A 20,839-nucleotide genomic window follows, 5' to 3' on the forward strand; every position below is an offset into this window, starting at 1 on the left:
CCATTTTTACATTTATTTTTATATGTAATCATTACTATTTATGTTCAATATCATTTTAAAGTTTGGTATGAAATTATGTATATTTCGGTTTAGCTCTGATAATAAATTTAATAATCAACTCATCTCACATTCTTTAAATAATTGAAATGAATCTATTTAGCATCATCACTTTTTCTTCTTTGATCCCATAAACTTTAAATATATTTTGGCCATTGCATTTTCGCAGTATTGTTATAAACTGGTCACTGTAAATGCTTTGGAGTGACATAAAAAAAAACGAGCATAAGAACTGTGGAAGTACGTTGACTAGTTAAGTATTACGACAGACCCTCTGGAAAACCCTAAAGTCGACAGCGGACAGTCGACAGACTGCAGTCATTGCTATTCTAATGCAAAACAAATGAACAAAGCCGCAAACAATGGCGCAGAGAGCAAGCATAAAACACCGAGACAGAGAGAGAGAGAGAGAGAGAGAGAGAGAGAGAGAGGGTACAAAGTGCAGATCGAGGTGGAGGCATGTTTTGCACCCCATAAAAAGTAGGCCCATGCATTATTTATGCACGGCTTCAAAATGCAACAGCGTCGACATAAATGAAACTCAAAAAAATACGAAAAATAGCAAATGAAAAACACAAAAAAAAAAAACAGCAACAACAAAAAAAGAGAAATACCTTGACAACCACAAAAGCCACACACAAAGCCACGTAAGTTGACTCTTTTAGCATTACTTTTGCGCAACTTGCAACACAGCAGCAGCAACAGCAACAACAACAAAAGCAACAACAACAACAACGGCAACAAGATTTACACTTAAATAGCCAATTATTTATGGTATTCTGTTGTTGTTGCATAGAACCAAAATACATAATGGCAAAAATGCAGTCAATATAATTTCAGTTTTTTTTTTTTGTTTTTTTCTCAAGTTGAACACGAACTGTGGCCAAAAGCAACAACTGGCTAAAGCGAGTAACTAACTTGGCCTAAACTAAACACAACGAAAAGCGCGAAAAATTCTTAAAGAAAATGCAACAAATGCAATGCTGGAAATACAGGTTTCGGTTCTGTCTAATTTCAGAGAACGAAACGAAACGAAGCGAATGAAGGAACAACGCGGCGTATGCGCAATGCCCAATAACAATGAATGCCACAACTGGTGGCGGCAGCATCAATTGTTGTTGTTGTTGTTGTTGCTGCTGTGGAGAGTAACAAAACATGAAACACGAAAATATTCTGCTGTCATCCGCCCAAAGAAGAGACAACAACGAGCAAAAAAAAGTCGTTGACGTTGCATGCAAATTGTAATCAGAAAAAATCATCCGAAAACTATATACCAAATACATATACATATATGTATGTATGTGTATGTGTATATATACTATATATATAGTAGTCGCCGCTAACAACAACAGCAACAACAACAAAAACAACCGCAGCAGCAGCAGCAGCGTCTATAAAATACACAAAACTAAAAGGCATTCATTTTGTTTTTCCAACTTTGTTGTTGTTATTGCTGCTGCTGCAACTGTTGTTGTTGTTGTTGTTGTTGCCATCGCTTCCATCATGCAACTGTGTGCACTAATATCCGTCCTTGGCTCGTCTGTTCAACTTTGTCCCAGTTTTTTCGCATTTGTTGGCGGCGCTCGTTCGCCTCTAACTTGTCGGCGAGTTGCATTTTTGTGTGTGCAGCGCATACAGCAACAGCAACAACAACAACGTAGACACACACACACACACATACATACATACTCCAACAAATATATATGTACACATTCGTCTATTCATTTGGCGCGACTCGCTTCACCCAGTGGGACTTTGACTGCTTCTCTTTTTTATGCTCGTCCCACAGCGCGTATGCTTAATCAAGGTAGTTGTTTTACTTTTTTGTTTTGTGCGTTTTGCAGACCTAAAATAGCAGCATAGCTATTGCGTTGACATCCAACTAATAGTTGACTAATTACGCACTTTATATGCAGAGGTTCTGGCTGCATTTTAGCACATGAATTTGCAGTGGAACAAATAGAGAAAATATTGCCAAGTGCAATGCAGAGTTAGCGTAAGAAAAGAGTTGTTTGAGTAGTTCTTCATCTATCTTTGGAGTTATTAAAATTGTTCTCTATTAATAATCTTAAGCACTTCGAATTTGTAGCCTTTCAACATAAAATTCCTACACAGAATGAACAAACGTCGTAAAGTCAAGAATAATATCTTAAGTCAAAATTTGTTATCTCTTTTTCAATGTAGAATAAAACATTCTTGAATCAAGATTTTAATCTTAATATAAGATGTTTTAATCTGCAATTTTAGCATAAAAATCTTAATTTAAGATTGTTTCAACCCAAAAAATCTTATTTCAAGATTGTTCAAGACTTTTTCAATCTGGATTTTTTCTTTCTGTATGAGTATTTGATTTATTTTTGATTTGTATTTTTGATTTTTCTCAGGCAAAGCTTTCTTTACAATTTCTTATTGTTGACTAAATTTCGCATAACAAAAATATTGATGTAGACATAAATTCATAGTTGAATATATATTTGCCAATTGATAACATATTTTTTACAACTCTTAATAAACTTTAAAAGCATTACATTTTAGTAGATATAAACAATAATATCAATATTTTATTATAATTTAAGAACCTTTCATTAAATATCCCAATAAATGTTAAGCTAATATTCTGTGACATTTTAAATTGTCTTTATAAAACTTCCTAACATCTATACAAAATAAATCTAACATTTTTAATATTTTAAAATTCAATATAGTTTTTACAAAAAATTAATCTGCTTATGTGATAAAGACCAAGTTCGCCTTTAAACTTTTTTGTTTCAGTTGAAAAACGTTTACTTGTAAAATGTAATTTAGTATTGTTCTAATAATGTGCTTCTTATAAATAAATAAAATACAATAGTTGTTACTTTGGAGCTATTATTATGGAGAACTTTATTGAGCAAATAATTTTATTAAGCCTATAGCTGGAGATCACTTCATGAGGAGATTTAAAAATCGTTCTTTAATGTGAGACTTCAATAGCAGCTCTATCGAGTTTGATTTGCTAAGCAGTTCTTTATATTTTATTTAATTTTTCATTTTTATTTATTAATTTATTTTCTGCAGCATTCACCCGATTTATCTTCACACCATCATCTCATCTAACAATTCTAAGAACAAGTTCTGCAGTTGCCACTGGGTCTTTATTTTTTTGTTGTGTTGTGTTGTGTAGTTTGTCGCCGCATTGTGGGGCACATGCAATCTTTTATTTGCTGTCCATACACACACACACATACACACCAACACATACAAGTAAACCACATCTATAGGTATCTCTCTATCTGCATCTGTCTCTGTCTCTTTGTGTGTGTCAAACTCACGCACATTAAATGCTATGCGAGAGTTGCATAGATAAGATACGCAGCAGCAGCTGCTGCGGCTGCTGTGGCGAGTCTGTGGCGGCAACTGTGGCACGACTTCCCTCCCTCCTCTTCCTTTCCCTCCGCCTTCTCCTCTATCACTCTTGTTGCGTGCATGTATTTTGTATGCTCAGCTCGGCCCCGTGGGGGCCACTGATGCATTGCATTTTGTCTGGCCAGATAATTGCTAGAATAATATTATTGCATCTATGCATATGCATGAATTTGTTCAACTACTGCAGCAGCAGCAGCTTTTGCTTCTTCTTCTTCTTGCACTTCTATTCACATTCAAATTGCATTCATCCAAAATTTGTTTAGCTATTTTCTGCATTGCACTTTTTGACGAGGAGGCCAATAGGTTAAACATATGCTAATTAAAAGTGCTGGAAGCTCAGCATAAAGATAAAATGAACAGGTTTTTATGTTTCTTCTTTGTGCTGTATTCGTAAACGTTAAGCTCGAATGAGCTTTCTATTTTTCCCTTTGCACTATATTCTTAAACGTAAAGCTACGTTTTTATTGCTTACAGTATTTATTTAGCTCTTTGAAAATTTGAATTGAATTAAAGTATTTTTTTTTTTTTATCTTTTTGTTATATTCGTAAACGTTTTAAAGGCAGTTTTAGCTTTCATATTTCCTCTTTGTGCCACATTCGCTATGATTGCCGAAAAAAATCTTTTAGCGACTTGAAACTCTTTTAAATTGAATTAAAGTTTTTTCTGTCATCTTTTTGTCATATTCGTAAACGTTTTTAAGGCCAAATTTAGCTTTCATGTTTCCTCTTTGTGCCATATTCGCTATGATTGCAGAAAAGATTCTATTAGCTTCTTGAAACTCCTTCAAATTAAATTAAAATTTTTTCTGTCATCTTTTTGTCATATTCGTAAACGTTTAACTTGCAACTTTAGCATAATTTGTCTTCTATTTTGTAACATTTCTTAATGATTCTCTTATAAGTTATAACTTTTGGGATACAAGTTTCGACTGTCTGTAGTTTCTGTATCTCACCCTCTATTCTTAAACATTTCTGATGTCTTGTAATACGCCTGAGTAATTGCTGTAATCACTTGACACGACTTGACTCGACTACAGCTGAATATACTTCAATTCTTTTTCTTGTCTGTGCAATAGCATTGAAGTTGTGGCCTTATGACACACATTTGTGGTTAGCTTATCTCGCAATACTAAGCACTTAATAAATACTTTACTATATATACTTGCACATTTTCCATATATACACACACATTTTCCTCTAGCAGATAACTATAACTATATATATATTGTATAGTATAGTCTAGTAGTTGACAATCATTAAACAAAGTCTGTAACACTCCAATGCGAGACGCCAATTCAATGAAACTTTCAATGATATTATCATCGAGAATGTTGTTAATTGACGAAATATTATTATATTGCAAGCAATCAATCTGAATGTTTAACTGTCGACACAACTCTATCAAAATACGAAAACCTCAGACATTCAGATAACTTCTAAAGAGAGTGAGAGAGAGGGAGAGAGAATTTGAGGTATTGGGTGTACTTAACAATAGAAAATAGAAACTATGTCTATGGCTTATCTTTACGACAAGTGCTACGAGACATTAGCAACAGGTTCAATGACCTTTTCACACACTCAAACCGAAAAGTGCCTGAAGGGTATTCAGGGGTTAGCATAATAATCTCCATTTAACAGGTGAAATTTAAATCGAAAACAAAAGTTGATATAATTTCAAAATTCATTTAATTTTAAACTATTTCTTTTATTGTCTTTTTGCTATACTTGACTTAAAGAGTATTTGCTATTCTGTGTGCTATTTGAGTTTCATTGTAATGTCTGGCCGCAAACTTAATGAAAATTTCCATATTTATCGCGCACAAAAGAAAACAAAAAAAAAAAACAAAAACTAATGTGGTTTCCAAAGTAGTTTCTGGGACAAAAGCGAATGAACTTGCCGAAAATTTGCTCTATTTGTTTGCAAACAAGTCGAAAGTTTTGAAAATATTTGCATGTGCCATATATCAATTGGAATTTCCATAACCCAAGCAGCAAAAACCGAAAAAAAAAAAATGAAATTCCTATTCCCATATTTTTTTTCTAGCTTCAATTGCCCAGTTTTCCCCAAAGCACACATTACAAACAGCTGTCGGAGTAATGGGAATTTTCCAACATACATAATTGTGTGCGTGAGTGTTTGGGGAGTTCAATAATTCCATCGCCCTGACCCCACTGTTCAAATATTTGAGACATTTGCCGAAAAACTTGCATATGGCGTGAAAATCAAATTAGCCAAACGGTAAAATTCAAGCGGCTTCTAGATTGTTTTTTCCCACTCTCTGTTTTTGTAAATGGAAATTCACGCAATAATTGTCAAACGCAAACAAAAGGGCCAAATTGCTGGCACAGTGTGGCAAAATGCCAAAGTTGCTGCACAATTATATGCAATTACTTTAATAAGCTATCGCTATGCAGATGGCGTTTAACAAATTATTTGTATTTATTAGTTATTATTTAATCACTAGTTGCAGTTGTGTGTTTGGTTTGTTCCACTGTGTTAACTAATAACAACAGAAAACTAACGCTACTCTCGTGCTCTTTTGTTCGCTCTCTTTCTCGCTCGCTCTTCATCAACTTATGCGTAAATAATAATAATACAAGTTGTGAGCTTCTGCTGCTGCCGGCAGCGGCAGAGGCAGAGGCAGCGAAGTAGACAGCATCGTCAAGCCATAGAAAGCATCGTATTCTACATGTGTGTGTGTGTGTGTGTGTGTGTGTGTGAAAGCGAATTCGATTGCTAGCCGCCGTCTCAGTCACCCAGCCCCTGCCTCTGGCAACTCGCATGTTGTAATATGCGCTGCGATGACGTCGACGCGTCAACGCTCCCGCATAACATCGACAGCGACAGCGACAGCACACACACGAACACACACACATGCACGCACGCACTCACGCACTGAACGAAAGCAGGCGATGAGAGAGTGGAGTGTGAGAGACCATAAGAGAGTGGGAGCTCGACAGAGAGAGAGAGCTGTGTGCTTTCTTGTGTTGGCGCGTCTTTGCGTGTGCGTGAGTGTGCGTGCGTGTGTGTGTGAGTGCGTATGGATCTGTTCGGGTGAATGACCGCCGAAAATTAAATTTTTTGTCGATTTTAGACTTTTACTATGTTGACGCTGCGCTGCCTCGTCCGCTGCTGCTGATTGTATTGTGCTTTGCTTGCTGAGAGAACTACACACACACAATAGCGAGAGAGTGAGAGGGAGTGATACAACTACAATGCGTTGCTTTATAGTTTGCTGCGGCGTTCGCACTATCGCGCTTAGTGTTTATGGCTGCGTTGTGTGTGCTCGGGTGGAGACTGATAGAGAGGGAGGAAGGGAGGGAGCGAACGTTCGCTGGCTGGGTGGGTGGCTAGGGAACGACCTGCAAGCTATGTGCGTGTGTGTGCCTAGACTACACAATCAGCAGCAACAGCAACAGCAAACGCAACGCAGGCATTTCACTCGACAACAACAACGTTGAGCGACAACTTTTTGTTGCTGTTGCTTTGTTGTGTGTTTCTCTTTTGAATTTTTGACGGTTTTCGCTTGCACTGTGTGCCGCAAGGGCCTGCCCCCGCCTCTGAGGGGGGGAGGGCTTATGATCGCCAGCCACTTTCGACAACGAATCTTGCGTTGCTTCTGTTGTTGCTGTTGCTTTTTTTTTGGCCGCTTTCTGTTTACGCCGCATTTCTTTCACTTTGTACCGTACTATCTGTTTGCTGTTTCTGTTTCTGTTTCACATTTTATTGTCGTCGTCGTTGTCGTCGCCGCTCTTTTCTTTTCTTTCTTTTTCTTTCTTTCGCTTTTTTCTTTTTTTGTTTCTTCTGGCTGTATATTTTTATGAAGTACTGCCAAATGCGAGGATGGAGAAGGGGGGAGGGAAGTTGCCTGTTGCCTTTTTGGCAAAACTCAAAGTGAAAATTTCAATAAAAAAAAAAAACTTGCCATCACTTTTGCTGTCGTCGTCTTTGTTGTTGTTGTTGTTGCTGCTGCTGTCGCGGAAGTCATAAAGGCAAATTGCATGCATATTTCGTTGAGTTTTGCGAGCGCTTTAGGGCCTACCTCCCCTTCCCCCTTCTTTCCCTTCTACTCTTCCTTCTCCTACTCCTTCTTGTCTCCCCTTCCCATTCCAAACTTCCCCCCTGCGGCGTGCACACGCAACGCACGCAGCTAAAAACAGTTTTAGTAGCAGCTTTTTGATGGCTTTTAATTGTTCGAGTTTTTCGTTTTTCGTGGTGGGGAGGGAATCCGAAAAAAAACAACCAACAAAGTGAAAACAAGTCACAAATGAAAATGAGGGAAAATGGGAAAAACTAACATTGCGTATTAACGAAGTGGCAAACACTCTAGGAAAACTTCGCTTTTACGACCGTTACAATAACAAACAGAAAATAAATATAAAACCTAAGGTCGCTTGGCTTGAGATTTGGCTGGGAAATGCAGATGAAAACTACCTCTAAAAATGACATAAATCTTTTCCAAGTAAACTGCAAGCTCAATAAGTGTAGAGTCATTTTAATGAGTGGGAAATTTCTTAATTTGTGATGCTCTGAGAACAGAAAAAGTTTTAAGTTGCTTTTTTCTAATGAATTTCCTAATGCAATTATTTAAAACTGCATTTTTTATTTCAGACAACGCATTTTCTTCCAACACGAGTAATAAAGAAGTTTTTCAATAAAAACTGTTAAGTTTTCAAACTTTTCAATTAAAAACTAATGCAATTTTCAAAATAAGCTTTTTAAGCATTACACAAGAGCTTAAAAATACCTCATTGAATATTTTAATGAAAACTGTTAGATTAACAAATTGTACTTTAATATATTTATCAATAAATTATGTTTTAATAATATTCGATACATTTTTAAAGCTTTAAAAAGTAAGCTAACATGATGAAGCAGCTTTTTAATGAAAACTGTTAAGCTTGCAAAGCTCATTCTAATGCTCAAATAATGCATATGATCTTAATAATACAAGCTTTAATGCAAAATTTGCCGCTTAGGAATTTCCCCAGCGTTAGTTGAGGTAACAAAGTCAATGTTTATGCTTGTAGATATTAATGTGAGATTAATGCGTTCTCTAATTAATGAGTGCTCTAATGTAGGCATATTTTATAGCTTGTATATCGCTTGTAAACGCACAACGTCTAATGCTAAATATTTAGTTTAGGCCCCGCAGCTCACGCAACTTTTGTGCTTTGATTGACTTCCAAGGGTGGTTTGCCTAATGGGGTGTGAGTTGGTTTAGATGATGGGGTTGGCGTTGGCGTTTTGGGGATAAAATGACCATTTGCCGGTCCAAAAGGTTTACACAGACACAAGCACACACAAGCACACCCAGGAATAGAAAAGGCGAGAGAGAGAGATTGAGGGCTGGCGATTAAGATTTATGACGGGCGTCCTGCGTTGATAGGCCCAGAAATACGCATTAACCATAAAACCAAAAAGCCTGACAAATGCTCATTATTCATTTGGGCCGCTGACCCCGCTAGCGAGAGGTCAAAGAACGCAAAGTTCTGACCCCGCCAGCTCTCTGATAAGCTGGCCCTAGGCGACAAAATTCGAAAATGGGCGACCAAAAGTGCTTCAAAACGAGGCGAGGAATAGCTTAAAGTTTAGCTGCATTAATTGCAAGCATATAAATCAAATTTAGTACAAATATATATATTATTATATATATATGGATTTCATATCCAATTTGCTTCTTAAGCATCGCAGCTAAAAATAGTTTTAATTTGACAACGAATCGTGTAATAAACAATAATAAAATGCATAAAAATGTCAAAGAAAACGTGAAAATTAAAAATGACAAATATTATTTTTTGTGCACAAAGCAAAGCGAGTGTACTCGACTTTGAATTACTTCGCAATTTAATATTTCGTGAAATTTAAAGATGATATAAAAATAGTTCTATTTAGGTGCAATGAAATTTCAAAGAAAACATGAAAATTGAGGGGACAAACATTATTTTTTGTGTATACAGAGAAGCAAGTGTGCTCGACTTTGAATTACTTTGCAATCTGAAATTTCGCTTATTGTGAAATTTGAGATATAGAAAATTGATTTGAAAGGTGTATCAAGATGTTTATATTTAATCGTATTCTATTTTGATTGTTAAATTTAGTTCGAAAAGCGTTAAGAGAACTTTTATTATGTTTATTCCTTAGCTTTAGAATTTTCATTGAATATAGAAATATAGAAAATATGAATTAGATATCATCATACAAAGATAATCATATAAGGCCACAATTTTAATAGTTTCTTAAGACAAAATGTTTCCTTTTATAATATTATTTTTATAATTTTCTTTTTTTTAATTACTTGGATTTATTTTTATTATTTTTGTTTCTTTTGTATATAAGAAATACATACATATTACTACCCTATTACAGGGTACACAAAAGTCTATGCCCTCATCGTAATGCGCATTGTATATTTATATAAATTTATTATACAGCCAAAAAATAAAAAAAAAAGAAGAAAAGAAACGCAACAAATAAAAAGGCAAAAGAAATTGTTGGCATTACAATATCGCTTTTTATTGCTGGCGCGCGAATTTTAATTTGCCAGTTGCTTGAACACATACGTGAGTGTGTGCGAGTGTGAGTATCTGCACCTATTGCAAATGTATCTACAAGTCGCACAAATGTATCTGTGAGTCAGCGATGGCAACACAAATGTATATACAACAACAACAACAAAAAAAAAGGGTCTCTTTTATGAAGGCTTATTGGAGGTGACTCGTCAGCAAACTGATTGCCATGTCGAATTAGTTTAATTGTTAATGCAAACACAAAGCGCAACAGAGATAGCACCAATGTTGAAAAGAGACAGAGAAACACACACTTGATACATGTGTGTGTGTGTGTGTGTGTGTGTGTGTGTGCAATAATGTTTCGTAATTCAGCTGTTGTTATTGGCTTTGCTTTGACTGCGTTGCGTCTTTCTTCATTTACGAATTTCATGGATTTCCCTACAATAATTCCGCTTGCTGTTGAGAAACTCAAACTCAACTCTCAAGTGACTTTCACTGCCAACGATGCGACGGCAGCAACAGCAACAGCAGCAGCAGCTTAAATTATTTCAGCAACCTGCCTTCCTCTCGCTGCCAAATCAGCTAATCAAGGCAGCCAAGCCGAGCAAACTGACTGACTGACCGACTGACTGAGTGACTAACTAACTTAATATCAAAGCAGACAGAGCTTAACTTTGCTAACGTATCGTTGATTTCATTTGGAAGCTAAGCCTGCTAAGCTTTGATCGGTGAAATGATTCAAAAATATATTTTTGAGTATTTATTTTGTTATAATTACTAAAGTTCTTTTATATTTCATTCTATTTTTTATATAGTGCATTGTTCTTTAGTCATTTACAAGGTATCCACAGTTTATCAGAATTACAATTTCAATTTAGCGGAATTCCATATATAATATATTAAAGTATTTTAAACTTTAATGAAATCCTCATAGAGGAAACTATTATCTTTTACAGGGTATCCTGATCCTGAATTCAAACTTAATTTTGGTTTTAGCGGAATTCAAATGTGAGCTTTTTATGTAGCTGTTATTTGATCATTAAAATTTTAAAATATTTATTAAAGTATTTTAAATCTTAATGAAATTGAAAGGGGGAACTTTTATTTATTGCAGGGTATGCTGATCAGTATTCAAATTTCATTTGAATTTAGCGGAATTAAAATTTGAGCTTTAGTTGTAACAGAAATTTGATGACTGAAATGATTGAAATATAAATCATATATTATAGAATTATATTTCTTAGTGAAATTCTTGAAGACGAAACTTTTATGTTTTATAGGGTATCGCTAACTGATCAGAATTTAAACTTATTTTCCGTTTTAGTGGAATTCAAATTTAATCTTTCATTGAAACTGTAATTTTATTATTGAAATGATTAAGATAGAAATCATATACCATAATTGTATTTTATTTCTTAGTGAAATTCTCAGAGTGAAAACTTTTAGCATTTACAGGGTATCCTTAGCTGATCAGGACTCAAGCTAAACGTTTGTTTTATTGCAATCCAAATGTGAGGTTTTATTGAAACTGTATGTCTATCATTGAAAAGATGAATATAGAAACCATATATTATCGAATTTTATTTCTTCTGGAAATTCTCAAGGAGGAAACATTTATATTTTACAGGGTATCCCCAGCTGATCAGGACTCAAGCTAAACTTTCGTTTTAGTACAATTCAAATGTGAGGTTTTATTGAAACTGTAATTTCTTTTTTTTATGAATGTTTACTTTATGGTTTGTTTATGCTTATAGTAGCTAGTTTTAGAGCTGCAGCATTTGGAAAAATCTTGTATCATTTTTTTGTTGTTGTTTGCGGCTTACATCATCAGCTATTAAAATTGCAATTTTATTCATTTTATTGCGACTATTTCAACTTTAGCTATCTACCGAAATGGCAATAAACTTTGAAAGTAGATTTAAGCCCTTTTATTTGTAGATTACCCAAAGCTTTCTTATCACGAAAGATGTACAACTAAAAACAAAAAAACTCACACCCTTAAAGTAAGCTCTTAATGCTATATTGATTAATTGATGGATTGATGTGTGTGTGTGTTTACCTTTAATTGAACCGCTTGAGTTATTTTGTCCCGCTGGCGATTGCACGTTGCTTTGACCCAAGTTATTTGCGTGTGCTTCCAGTTTTGAAGTGACGCTGCTCCACATGTCAAACATACGTTGCGTATACATAATTAAAAGGACGTCTAAGCGCGCTTGCCACCAAAACTTGTACTTGTTATTTATTTAATGCGTGTCTTCAATTCGAATTCGAATTCTTGATTTCTCGATTTCTTGATTTCGAATTCGTTTCTCGTCTTTAGCTTTATCCTTTTCAACACACACACAGCTACATAGCCCGTAGATGTGTGTGTGTCAACTTAATTGCAATCGCTTAGATACAAAAAAATGTTCGCAGCAATTTTCCAGTTGTTGTTATTATGTAACTAGGCTAAAGTAAACGCTTTTCCGATTTGTTTTTCTTGTTTTTTTTTTTTTTTTTTTGTTTTATTATTTTATTATTTTATTGTAGAGCTGCACGGCGTAGGATTGCCCAAGGATGGGGATTATTTATTTATTTATTTGTTGTATTTATTTTGAATTTTTATTGCACTTTGAAGTTTTGTTTTTATTTTGTTGTTTATTATATATGTGAAATTACTAATATCACAGTGGGGGGGCAGGGGGCGTGTTCTTAGCTGCAGTTGCTGCTTCTTCTGCTTCTTGCCAATCTATAAAGTTTATATGTATTGTATAGGTGTATATAACTATAGCTATATATAGATATATATATATATGTATATATATGTTGTTTTGTGTGTATATATAGTTCTAATGTTCTGTCTTCAGGCCTGTAGGTACTAAAACTTGTTTATTTTTTTATTTTTATTTTCTGTATTTAACTATTTGAATAATGCTGCTGCTGCTTCTTCTTCTTCTTCTCCGTTCTTCTTTTGCTTTGCTGATTATTGGTTTATTCCTTTTTGTTGTTGGTTGTAAACTATTTAACTATGTAATAAGACACTTGTTCGCGTATATATTTATTTTAGAAATGTTATATATATATTTAACTTTTTTTATAGCAATTTTGTTGCTGCTTTGAATTTGTTTTCGTTTATGAATTTGCTGCTTCCCTTTTCAGCGGCTTTTTCAGCACTTGAAAAATGGTGAGCTGTGTCGCTTGTTGTTGTTGTTGTTGATTTAGCACTTTCACTGCGATTTGGTTGCTGTGATTTTTAAGTTGTTGTTGCTGCTGTTCTTCTTCTTGCTGCTGCTGTTGTTGTTGTTGTTGTGAGTGTTGCTGTTGCTGCTGCTGTGATTGTTGGCAATGCTGTTGTTGTTGTTGTTGTTATGCTCATTGTTTTGTCGATTTCTCTGTTTTGTTTGATTCCAAATCAAAATTTCCAAAAATACGAAAATTTCACGACAATTAATTCCGGAAGACATTTAGGGGCATTCTTCAAAACAGCATTTCAAGTGAATTTTGTTGGTTTTCTTTTTCTTTTTCGTTTTTGTTGTTTGTTGTGTTTGTTTTTTTTTTGTAATAATTACTTTGCAAATTATTTTGAATTGTTGTATTTTGTTTATTTAAACACTTTGATGTATAAAATGGTTTGGCCCGTTATATAAATGCTTTTGCTGCGCGTTGTTAGCCATGGCCAATGCATGGCATTCAGCATATTGTTAATTTAGTGGGCGTGGCACAAAACACTGCCTGCGAAATCGAACAGATCAATTAGTGTGTGTGTGTGTGTGGATCAAAAAATCTTCCACACTCCTCTCTGTATGTGTGTGTTTGCGTCTTGTGTGTGTGTGTGTGAATGAATTTTTCCAATAATTGAATTTGCCTTTAAACAGGGAAGGAACAAAAACAGACATCAAACAAGCCAAACAGGACATGAAAACTGTGTCGGGACGAGCAAACTCAAAACCCAGCCCCCTTCTTCTCCCCCTCAGCAACAACCCCAACCACTGCCCACAAAAAAAAAAGTATAAAACCAGCAAATGCATGAGAATGTAACATGAACATGAAAAATCGATATAGAAATGAGATTTAAGGGTGCTAGACAGCCAAACAGTGGCGTCTGGCGTGGGGGAAGGAGAGGCGGGAAGAGGGGCCCGCCTAGTCATAATAGCAGCATAGGCTGGAGTGTGAGTGCGACGAAGAGGAATAGGAGGAGAGAAACGAGCATGGAAATGCAGTTCACGAAGCAGCAAACGCAGCAAAAGCAAAAGCAACAACATAAATCTCACAACGAAAGCTCAGTTCGTATGCGACTGAGCGAGAGAGCGAGAGAGAGCTAGACGAAATGGGAGAGAGGGAGTGAACGCAGCAATAACATGTGCGTGAGAGTGTGAGTGTGTGCTTGTAAACAGTGAAAAAAGTTCTATGACCCAAAGCTTCAGCATGCCGGCAAACGGGCAAAAGCAATGAATATAAAACATTTTTACTTCTTCTTCCTCCACAACTAGCAACAACAAGGAGTTGGCAGTGCAAGCGAGACAGCCACATAGCTTAGGCAGGCGGCGAGTGTGGGTGAAGTGGAGAAAGGGAGACGCTGATCGAGAGAGAGGGGAGGTTAGTTTATTGGAACTCCAAATGCGGAAGCCAGCAAAACGCAGACATGCAAATACGTCACCAACAAACTGTAGTTGTTGTTGTTGCTATTGCTATTGTTGCCGTCGTCACCAAAGCGACAACAACAGAAATTGTGCCAGCAGCGACAACAACAACAACAGCGAGAATTGTAACTAAAGCAGCGCCAGCATTTTATATTGTTGTAATGGAGAAATTTACATATACAAAACGAAGCAAGCAGAACACCGACATCGCAGTCGCAGTCGCAATCGGAAACAGTGGGAAGCGCTAGGCAGCGCTAACGGGGCAGCGACAGCGTCAAATAAACTGAAAAGAAAATGAAAATGAATAGCAACAACAACAGCAACAACAACAGCAACAAAAACAAGAAGAGCAGCGAATGAAATTCGAAAAAAGAATTCTCTCAGTGTGCGAGCAGCGAACACGAACACGACAACGAACTTACTAACGGTACTAAGCCGGTCAAGCCCGAAAAAGGGAGGCGGCAAACACAGCGAGCACAGAGCTCCAACAACAACAACAACAGCAACAACAGCGACAGCAACAGCAATAAGAACTGACGACAAAGTTACATGCTGACTGCGCTGCCCCGCTGTCGCAGTACGTTGACGCCGAAAAAGACCAATGACCTATGCTAGAGCCACACACACAGTCATACAAGCAGACACACTTATACATGTGCATAGGCGCTGCTGCTGTCGCTGCTAGGCTTTTTCTGCTGTCGCTGCTGCTGCTTCTGCCGCTGCTTCTTCTTCATTTCTTTTTTGTTGTTGCTGCCTTGGGTTTACTTTTCCCCCCTCGCTCGTTCGCCCGCTTGGCGGCTGCGTCTCTAGGGTGGTTGTTGGGCTGGCACACTTATAGACGACACATAGAGTGTGTGCTTAGCAATGTTGTTCTACTAACGTTAATGCAAACAGTTGACGCTGACTGCGACGCTGACAGCACCAGCAGGAGTGTGGGAGTGCCAAGTGATGAGAGGAGGGGTGGGGTTGGGGGGTGCACTGTGGGCGTAGACAGCGCTGCTTTAGGTGCTCTGAACTCAACTGAACCGAACTCGACTGGGTGACTTACTGTGGGGAGTTTTTTTTTTTTTTTTTTTTTTTTTTACCACCAACTGGAGTCGACTGCCAACTATTTAGACGACAGTTGCAGTTGCAAAAAGAAACTGTCTAGTTTTATGACAACAACAACAACAACAACAACAACTACAACTATAATAATGTCTGATAATCATAACTGGGCACAATGGCCAAACAATTTGCATTGTCTTCTACCTGGGGGTAATGGGCGGGAAGGCGTGGCTGCCACACAATGTGCCCTCCCCATTATGAAAGATTATTACTGTGAACTTTTAACTGTTGTCTGACTGTTGATGATGAGCCATATTTGCATACTCTCAACTTAACTCAACTCATCTTATCTCAGCTACAAATTTTAGTATAGTTTTTAGCGCTTTCTTTATCGCTATACAATTATAACTCTTTTTTTTGAAGTCTACCAGCATTTTTAAAATGGAATTCATTGGGGAAATTGTTTCCGAATTTACGGGATTTTCCAGTTCCCAGTCATACATTTCAATTGGATTGACGTAAAGATCCGGGTTCTCCCTAAAGTCATCTGGCTTATATCAACATTTTACAAGAAAACTGCTGGAGTATTTTTATATTATGAAAATTCCTATAAGATTGAGATAAAGATTGATCTATGTGGATTGCTTTAGACTTATTTCACTTCTCTGGAAATTCAATGATTGCAGTTGGTTTCAAGTAAACTATACAATACTATATTGAGATGAAATTTAATCTATAAAAAATGTATTAAAATTCTTTCAGGTTTTTTTTTAAATATACTCCAATCCGGGATCCAAAAGATTAATCAATTCTATAATATCTATAAGCAAAGAAGAATCTTCATAAAATTCCATATTAAGGGCCCAAATTTATAGACTTTTAAGGGAGCTTTTAAAGCTTTTAGAAGTCAATTCAAGTGTTACAATCCATTTACTTCGAAAGGAGCTTGAAAGCTTTTAAAAGTCTAATTCCTCGACAATTTTAAGGGACAACCTCGTTTCAGTTTGGAGTTAAAGTAGAAAACTAAATTGTACAATCAGATAAAGGCCCAAATGCTAGTGTTTAAAGGCAAATTCAAATGTTAGAAAAAGCTTTGAGATAACAATAAATAATAGTATTAATAAAAAATATAGCAACAGTGATGAGCTGTTTATAATCCATGTGTAATCCAATAGTTAATCCAAATTGTTCAGCTGAAATTCAGTTTTTCTTGTGTTTTTTTCTGTTCAAAAGTATTTTTTTTATAGTTTATCCAATTCTGGTTTTTGTTGGTATTTTAATCCAATTAAAGCTTGCGGTCAAATTATCCTTTTAAAGGGGAGTTATTTTCTTTTTTTTATAAGACACACACACATGCACAGTGGAGCAAACACACACACAGTAATTTATTACACAATCGTAGTGATTGTGGAAAGCGGGCGTGACGTGTTGGGGGAGGGAAAATGCTCCAAAAAGTTCATAATAAATTTTCTTGCATTTTTTGTTGTACGACTTTTTGGAGTCTGTAGTAATAAATTACGTCACTTGCACTTCCGTTTTGTTGTTGTTGTAGTTGCAGTTGCAGTTGCTGCAGTTGTTGTTGTTGTCGCATCGCCAACGATGTTGCAGTTGCATTTAGGCACGATTTGGAATTTGAATGCACACTTTAGACTTGATTTGTATTCTTGTTGTTGTTGTTGTTTGCTATAATTAATATTTTGTTTTGGTTGAAACCGAACAACTTCACAGATGCCACCAACAGCAAATTAGCCTGGCATGTTGCAACATTTGTTGCTGTGCATTTGAATTATTTTTTTATCTATTGCTGCTGCTGCTGCTGCTGTTGGTGTTGCAGATGTTGCTGATGTTGCACCCGGGACACCACCGCACCGCACACCGCACACGAAAATTTGGAGACGAAGACGAGAGACGCGCGTGTTGTTGGAACAGTTGAAGAAACGCATACACGGATAGACAGAGTGACAGAGAGAGAGAGAGAGAGATACGACGACACACACACACACTTAAATCATATATAATATATTTATATATATTTGATTTTTTTTTTTGTATTCGTATTTATATGTATTTATTTTGTGAAACAACAACAACAAATAATTAATAATAAAGATACAACGCGCAACGCATCGTTACCGCCGCCGCGATACGCTCAATACGAAGTGTAGCTGAAGACTGCCTCAAAATGTTATCGAGTTCGTTGTCCAAGGCGCGCCGCATTGCGGCCTCCTCACTGTGGCAGCAACTCACAACACACACACACACACACACACACACGCACGTAACTCAAATCCAAAGAGAGCGCGCGCCAAAGAGCAAAAATATATTTGTAGCCACGTTGCGCTCTCTCATTTGTGCTCCCTCTCTCTGTCTGTCTGTCTATCGTTCGCTAACCCAAGCAGCAAAGCCAAAGCACTCTGTTGATGACGACGACGACAACGACGACGTCAACGTCGCTGCCTGCTGAGTGGGTATATGTGTCTCTGTGCCGATGACTTCTTCAATTTTTGTGTTTTTTTCTTTCAGCATTACGCTTTGTGCCGTTCATTCGCTATGGCAACCGCTCCACTGGCGCTGTGTGTTGGGGCGAGAGCGTCGTTAGTGTATGTGTGCATGTGTGTGTGTGTGTGGGGAAGAGTGAGCAGCGCGCGCTTTTTCCTAATCAGCTGTTGTCGTTGCTTGCTCTTTACATTACGAGAGAGAGTGCATACTCTCTCTCTCTCTCTTTACACAAAGCTTTGCGCGCTGCAGGCGGAAAAAGCTGTGTGCCATATTACTATTACAGCATTTTGTTGTTTTTACTTTGAGTGCGTTTTTTTTTTTTGTTGCCGATTTTTCGTTCATTTCCTTTTTGGACTGCGCTTCTCTTTCGGCTACGTCGTCGTTGTCTACTGTCATTTCCATTTGAAATTCCCAATTAGCAGGTCAATTGCTTTTTAGGCCAAACTGTGTGCATTGCAGTTGACTTCTTTCCATTCTTCCTCCCTTCTCTCTCTCTCTCTCTCTCTCTCTATGAGTCTGTCTCTTTCTCTTTCTGTCTGGCTTTGGGCTTTATTGTTCATTCCTTCCTTGCCATCATCCTGTGCGCCATTTAATTACAGCTTTAGCTTACTTTTCCTCAACGACTTACTTATGCATGAAAATTGTTTCTAATGGCTTTGCGAATTGCGCACAAATGCATTTTTTATAGGTTATGCACGCCCAAAAAACCAACAACAACAACAACAATAGAAAAACAAAACACATGCGACGCTTCACAACACTGGTTGCTGCACGCATTTTAAAAGCCGTTAAGTACTCGAAGTATGCAACTAAAATTGTTCTTTCAATTATGGAATTAAATGCGCATTCATGAAGTTTTAATTGTTATAAGCCTTAGGAAAGCTTTTACTATAAAAACTTCCAAAATGTGCTGAATGTTTATTGCATTTAGTTTGCTTTATAGTAGAGAGGATGTATTTTATTCACTAAAAGAGCGCCAGATTATATATAATAAAGTTGTGCCTCAAATTTAAGTGTTAGCTACATGTAATTATTAATAATTTTTATAAATATGGTTTCTTTAATTGCCCCATATCATTAGTTTATTGAAATAACATAAAATCATAAAAAAAAACACTAAAAAAAAATATATATATATATATAGATATAGATATAGATATATCTTCTTTAATTTTCTGAACTAATATGCTAACACAATTTTCTAAACTTTTTATAATCGTAAATATTTCCATTTTAACAGGAACAAAAGGAGCATTTTTATTTAATACTCTATAAGTAGAAATTTTGGAAAATATCTTGAATTTTTCTTGACATTAATCCTATAATTATTTTCGAAGCTTTTAAAAACTTCAAGGTTTTGAAAGATTTCCCCATTAAATTGGAATTTTAATTTATTACAAAAATATTTCATGATAAGGCTTTTAAAAAATTATAAATTTAAAGATTTGGCAAAGTTAATTGAAACTATCCATCATTAATTCCCATCAAAAAGTATTGCTTAGGCTCAGTAAATGAATATATATAATTTATGCTAAACTTTTAGTTAATTTCGTAGATTTATTAAGGCCGTGCTGTCAATTTACGATTATTTAATTAGCATTTCCAATTCGCTAAACTGTTGTATTTTTTTTTTTCATATATTATCAAATATTTTGCAAAAAAGCCTTTTTAAATAATATGGATTAAAACAAAGAGAAAAAGAAAATGACAAAAATTAGAAATCATATTTAAAGCATAATCAGAGCAACAGTCAAGGTAAACCGGAGTCAAAGTTCAGTCACAGCAGTGAAATAATAATATAAATATTGAGTTTAGCTTAAGGAAACTTCGATTTCAAACGAAACTAAACGAAACGAGTCGAACTTTAAGTATCGACGACGTCGACGACGTTGCTGATGATGTTGCAATCCGACTTTCAGTTTAGTTTTGCAAAATTCGCAACGCGCGCAAAGCAACAAAAATGTTTCGTAGTCGCACAGAAATACGAAAAACGTTAATAAATTAATATTTTGTAGCTAATTTATGTGTTGTTATTGTTGTAATGCATACAATTAACTCTGCCGCAACGCACACACTTGTATCCGTATCTGTATCTGTATCTGTGTATTTGTATCTGCAGTGGTATCTGTTATGGGACAGCATAAAAAAAAAACTTTGCATAAACGAAACAAACAGATGAACACACACACAAAATAAAAAAAAAAAACTTTAACTCGATATTACGAAATGTCTAACAAACTATAAAGATTGGCGAAAAAAAAAGATCGAAAAAAAAGAGAAAAAAACAATGTGAATATGATAATGAAACCTCTGCTACGGTCGATTGGAAAGAAACCTCATGCGGCGCTAGCTAATGGACAAAGTTACAGGGCCCCCTTTGGAGGGAGAGTAGTAGAGAGGGGGAGGGGGAGGTGGAGGAGGAGGGGGAGTTAAACCCTCGGCAGATTCATGCATGAAATGCAAACGTTGTCTGGCTGAAATTATAATGAACTCAACTATAGCCAATTCATATATACATAACTCTACACTCGTAGCGCCGATGGGGGACATCTCTATATACAACATATATTATCGCAAAAGTGATAGTCGCTTCTTCCCTCCCCTTCCCTCTTGCCACCACCTTTGTACGGGGGTTTTGCATCTTGTGTAATGGGCCACGCGATCAATGTACAACTTCAGGGTCGCATCTCAAAGATACA

General features: G+C 36.2%; 2 protein-coding genes across 3 annotated transcripts in view; both read right to left on the reverse strand.

The window, feature by feature from the left end:
- The window catches only part of LOC117567568 (probable nuclear hormone receptor HR3), a 42,208-nt gene that overhangs the window by 15,614 nt on the left and 5,755 nt on the right, over positions 1-20,839 (reverse strand). Inside the window, exon 1 of one of the 2 annotated variants that reach the window (XM_034247634.2) lies at positions 12,035-12,463. The exons of the other annotated variant lie outside the window; for it this stretch is intronic. Coding sequence (XP_034103525.1) covers positions 12,035-12,164 — 130 coding nt within the window. The 5' untranslated portion in view covers positions 12,165-12,463. Of the gene's footprint in view, positions 1-12,034; positions 12,464-20,839 lie in introns of those variants that run through there. 2 annotated transcript variants of the gene reach the window in all.
- LOC127565701 (putative uncharacterized protein DDB_G0283779) lies at positions 12,408-13,506 on the reverse strand. The gene is given in 2 exon segments (XM_052005564.1): positions 12,408-13,197; positions 13,200-13,506. Coding segments are annotated over 2 exon segments (330 nt in total). The 5' UTR covers positions 13,419-13,506; the 3' UTR covers positions 12,408-13,086.

This window comes from Drosophila albomicans, chromosome 3 (assembly GCF_009650485.2).
Source record: "Drosophila albomicans strain 15112-1751.03 chromosome 3, ASM965048v2, whole genome shotgun sequence".
NCBI lineage: Eukaryota > Metazoa > Arthropoda > Insecta > Diptera > Drosophilidae > Drosophila > Drosophila albomicans.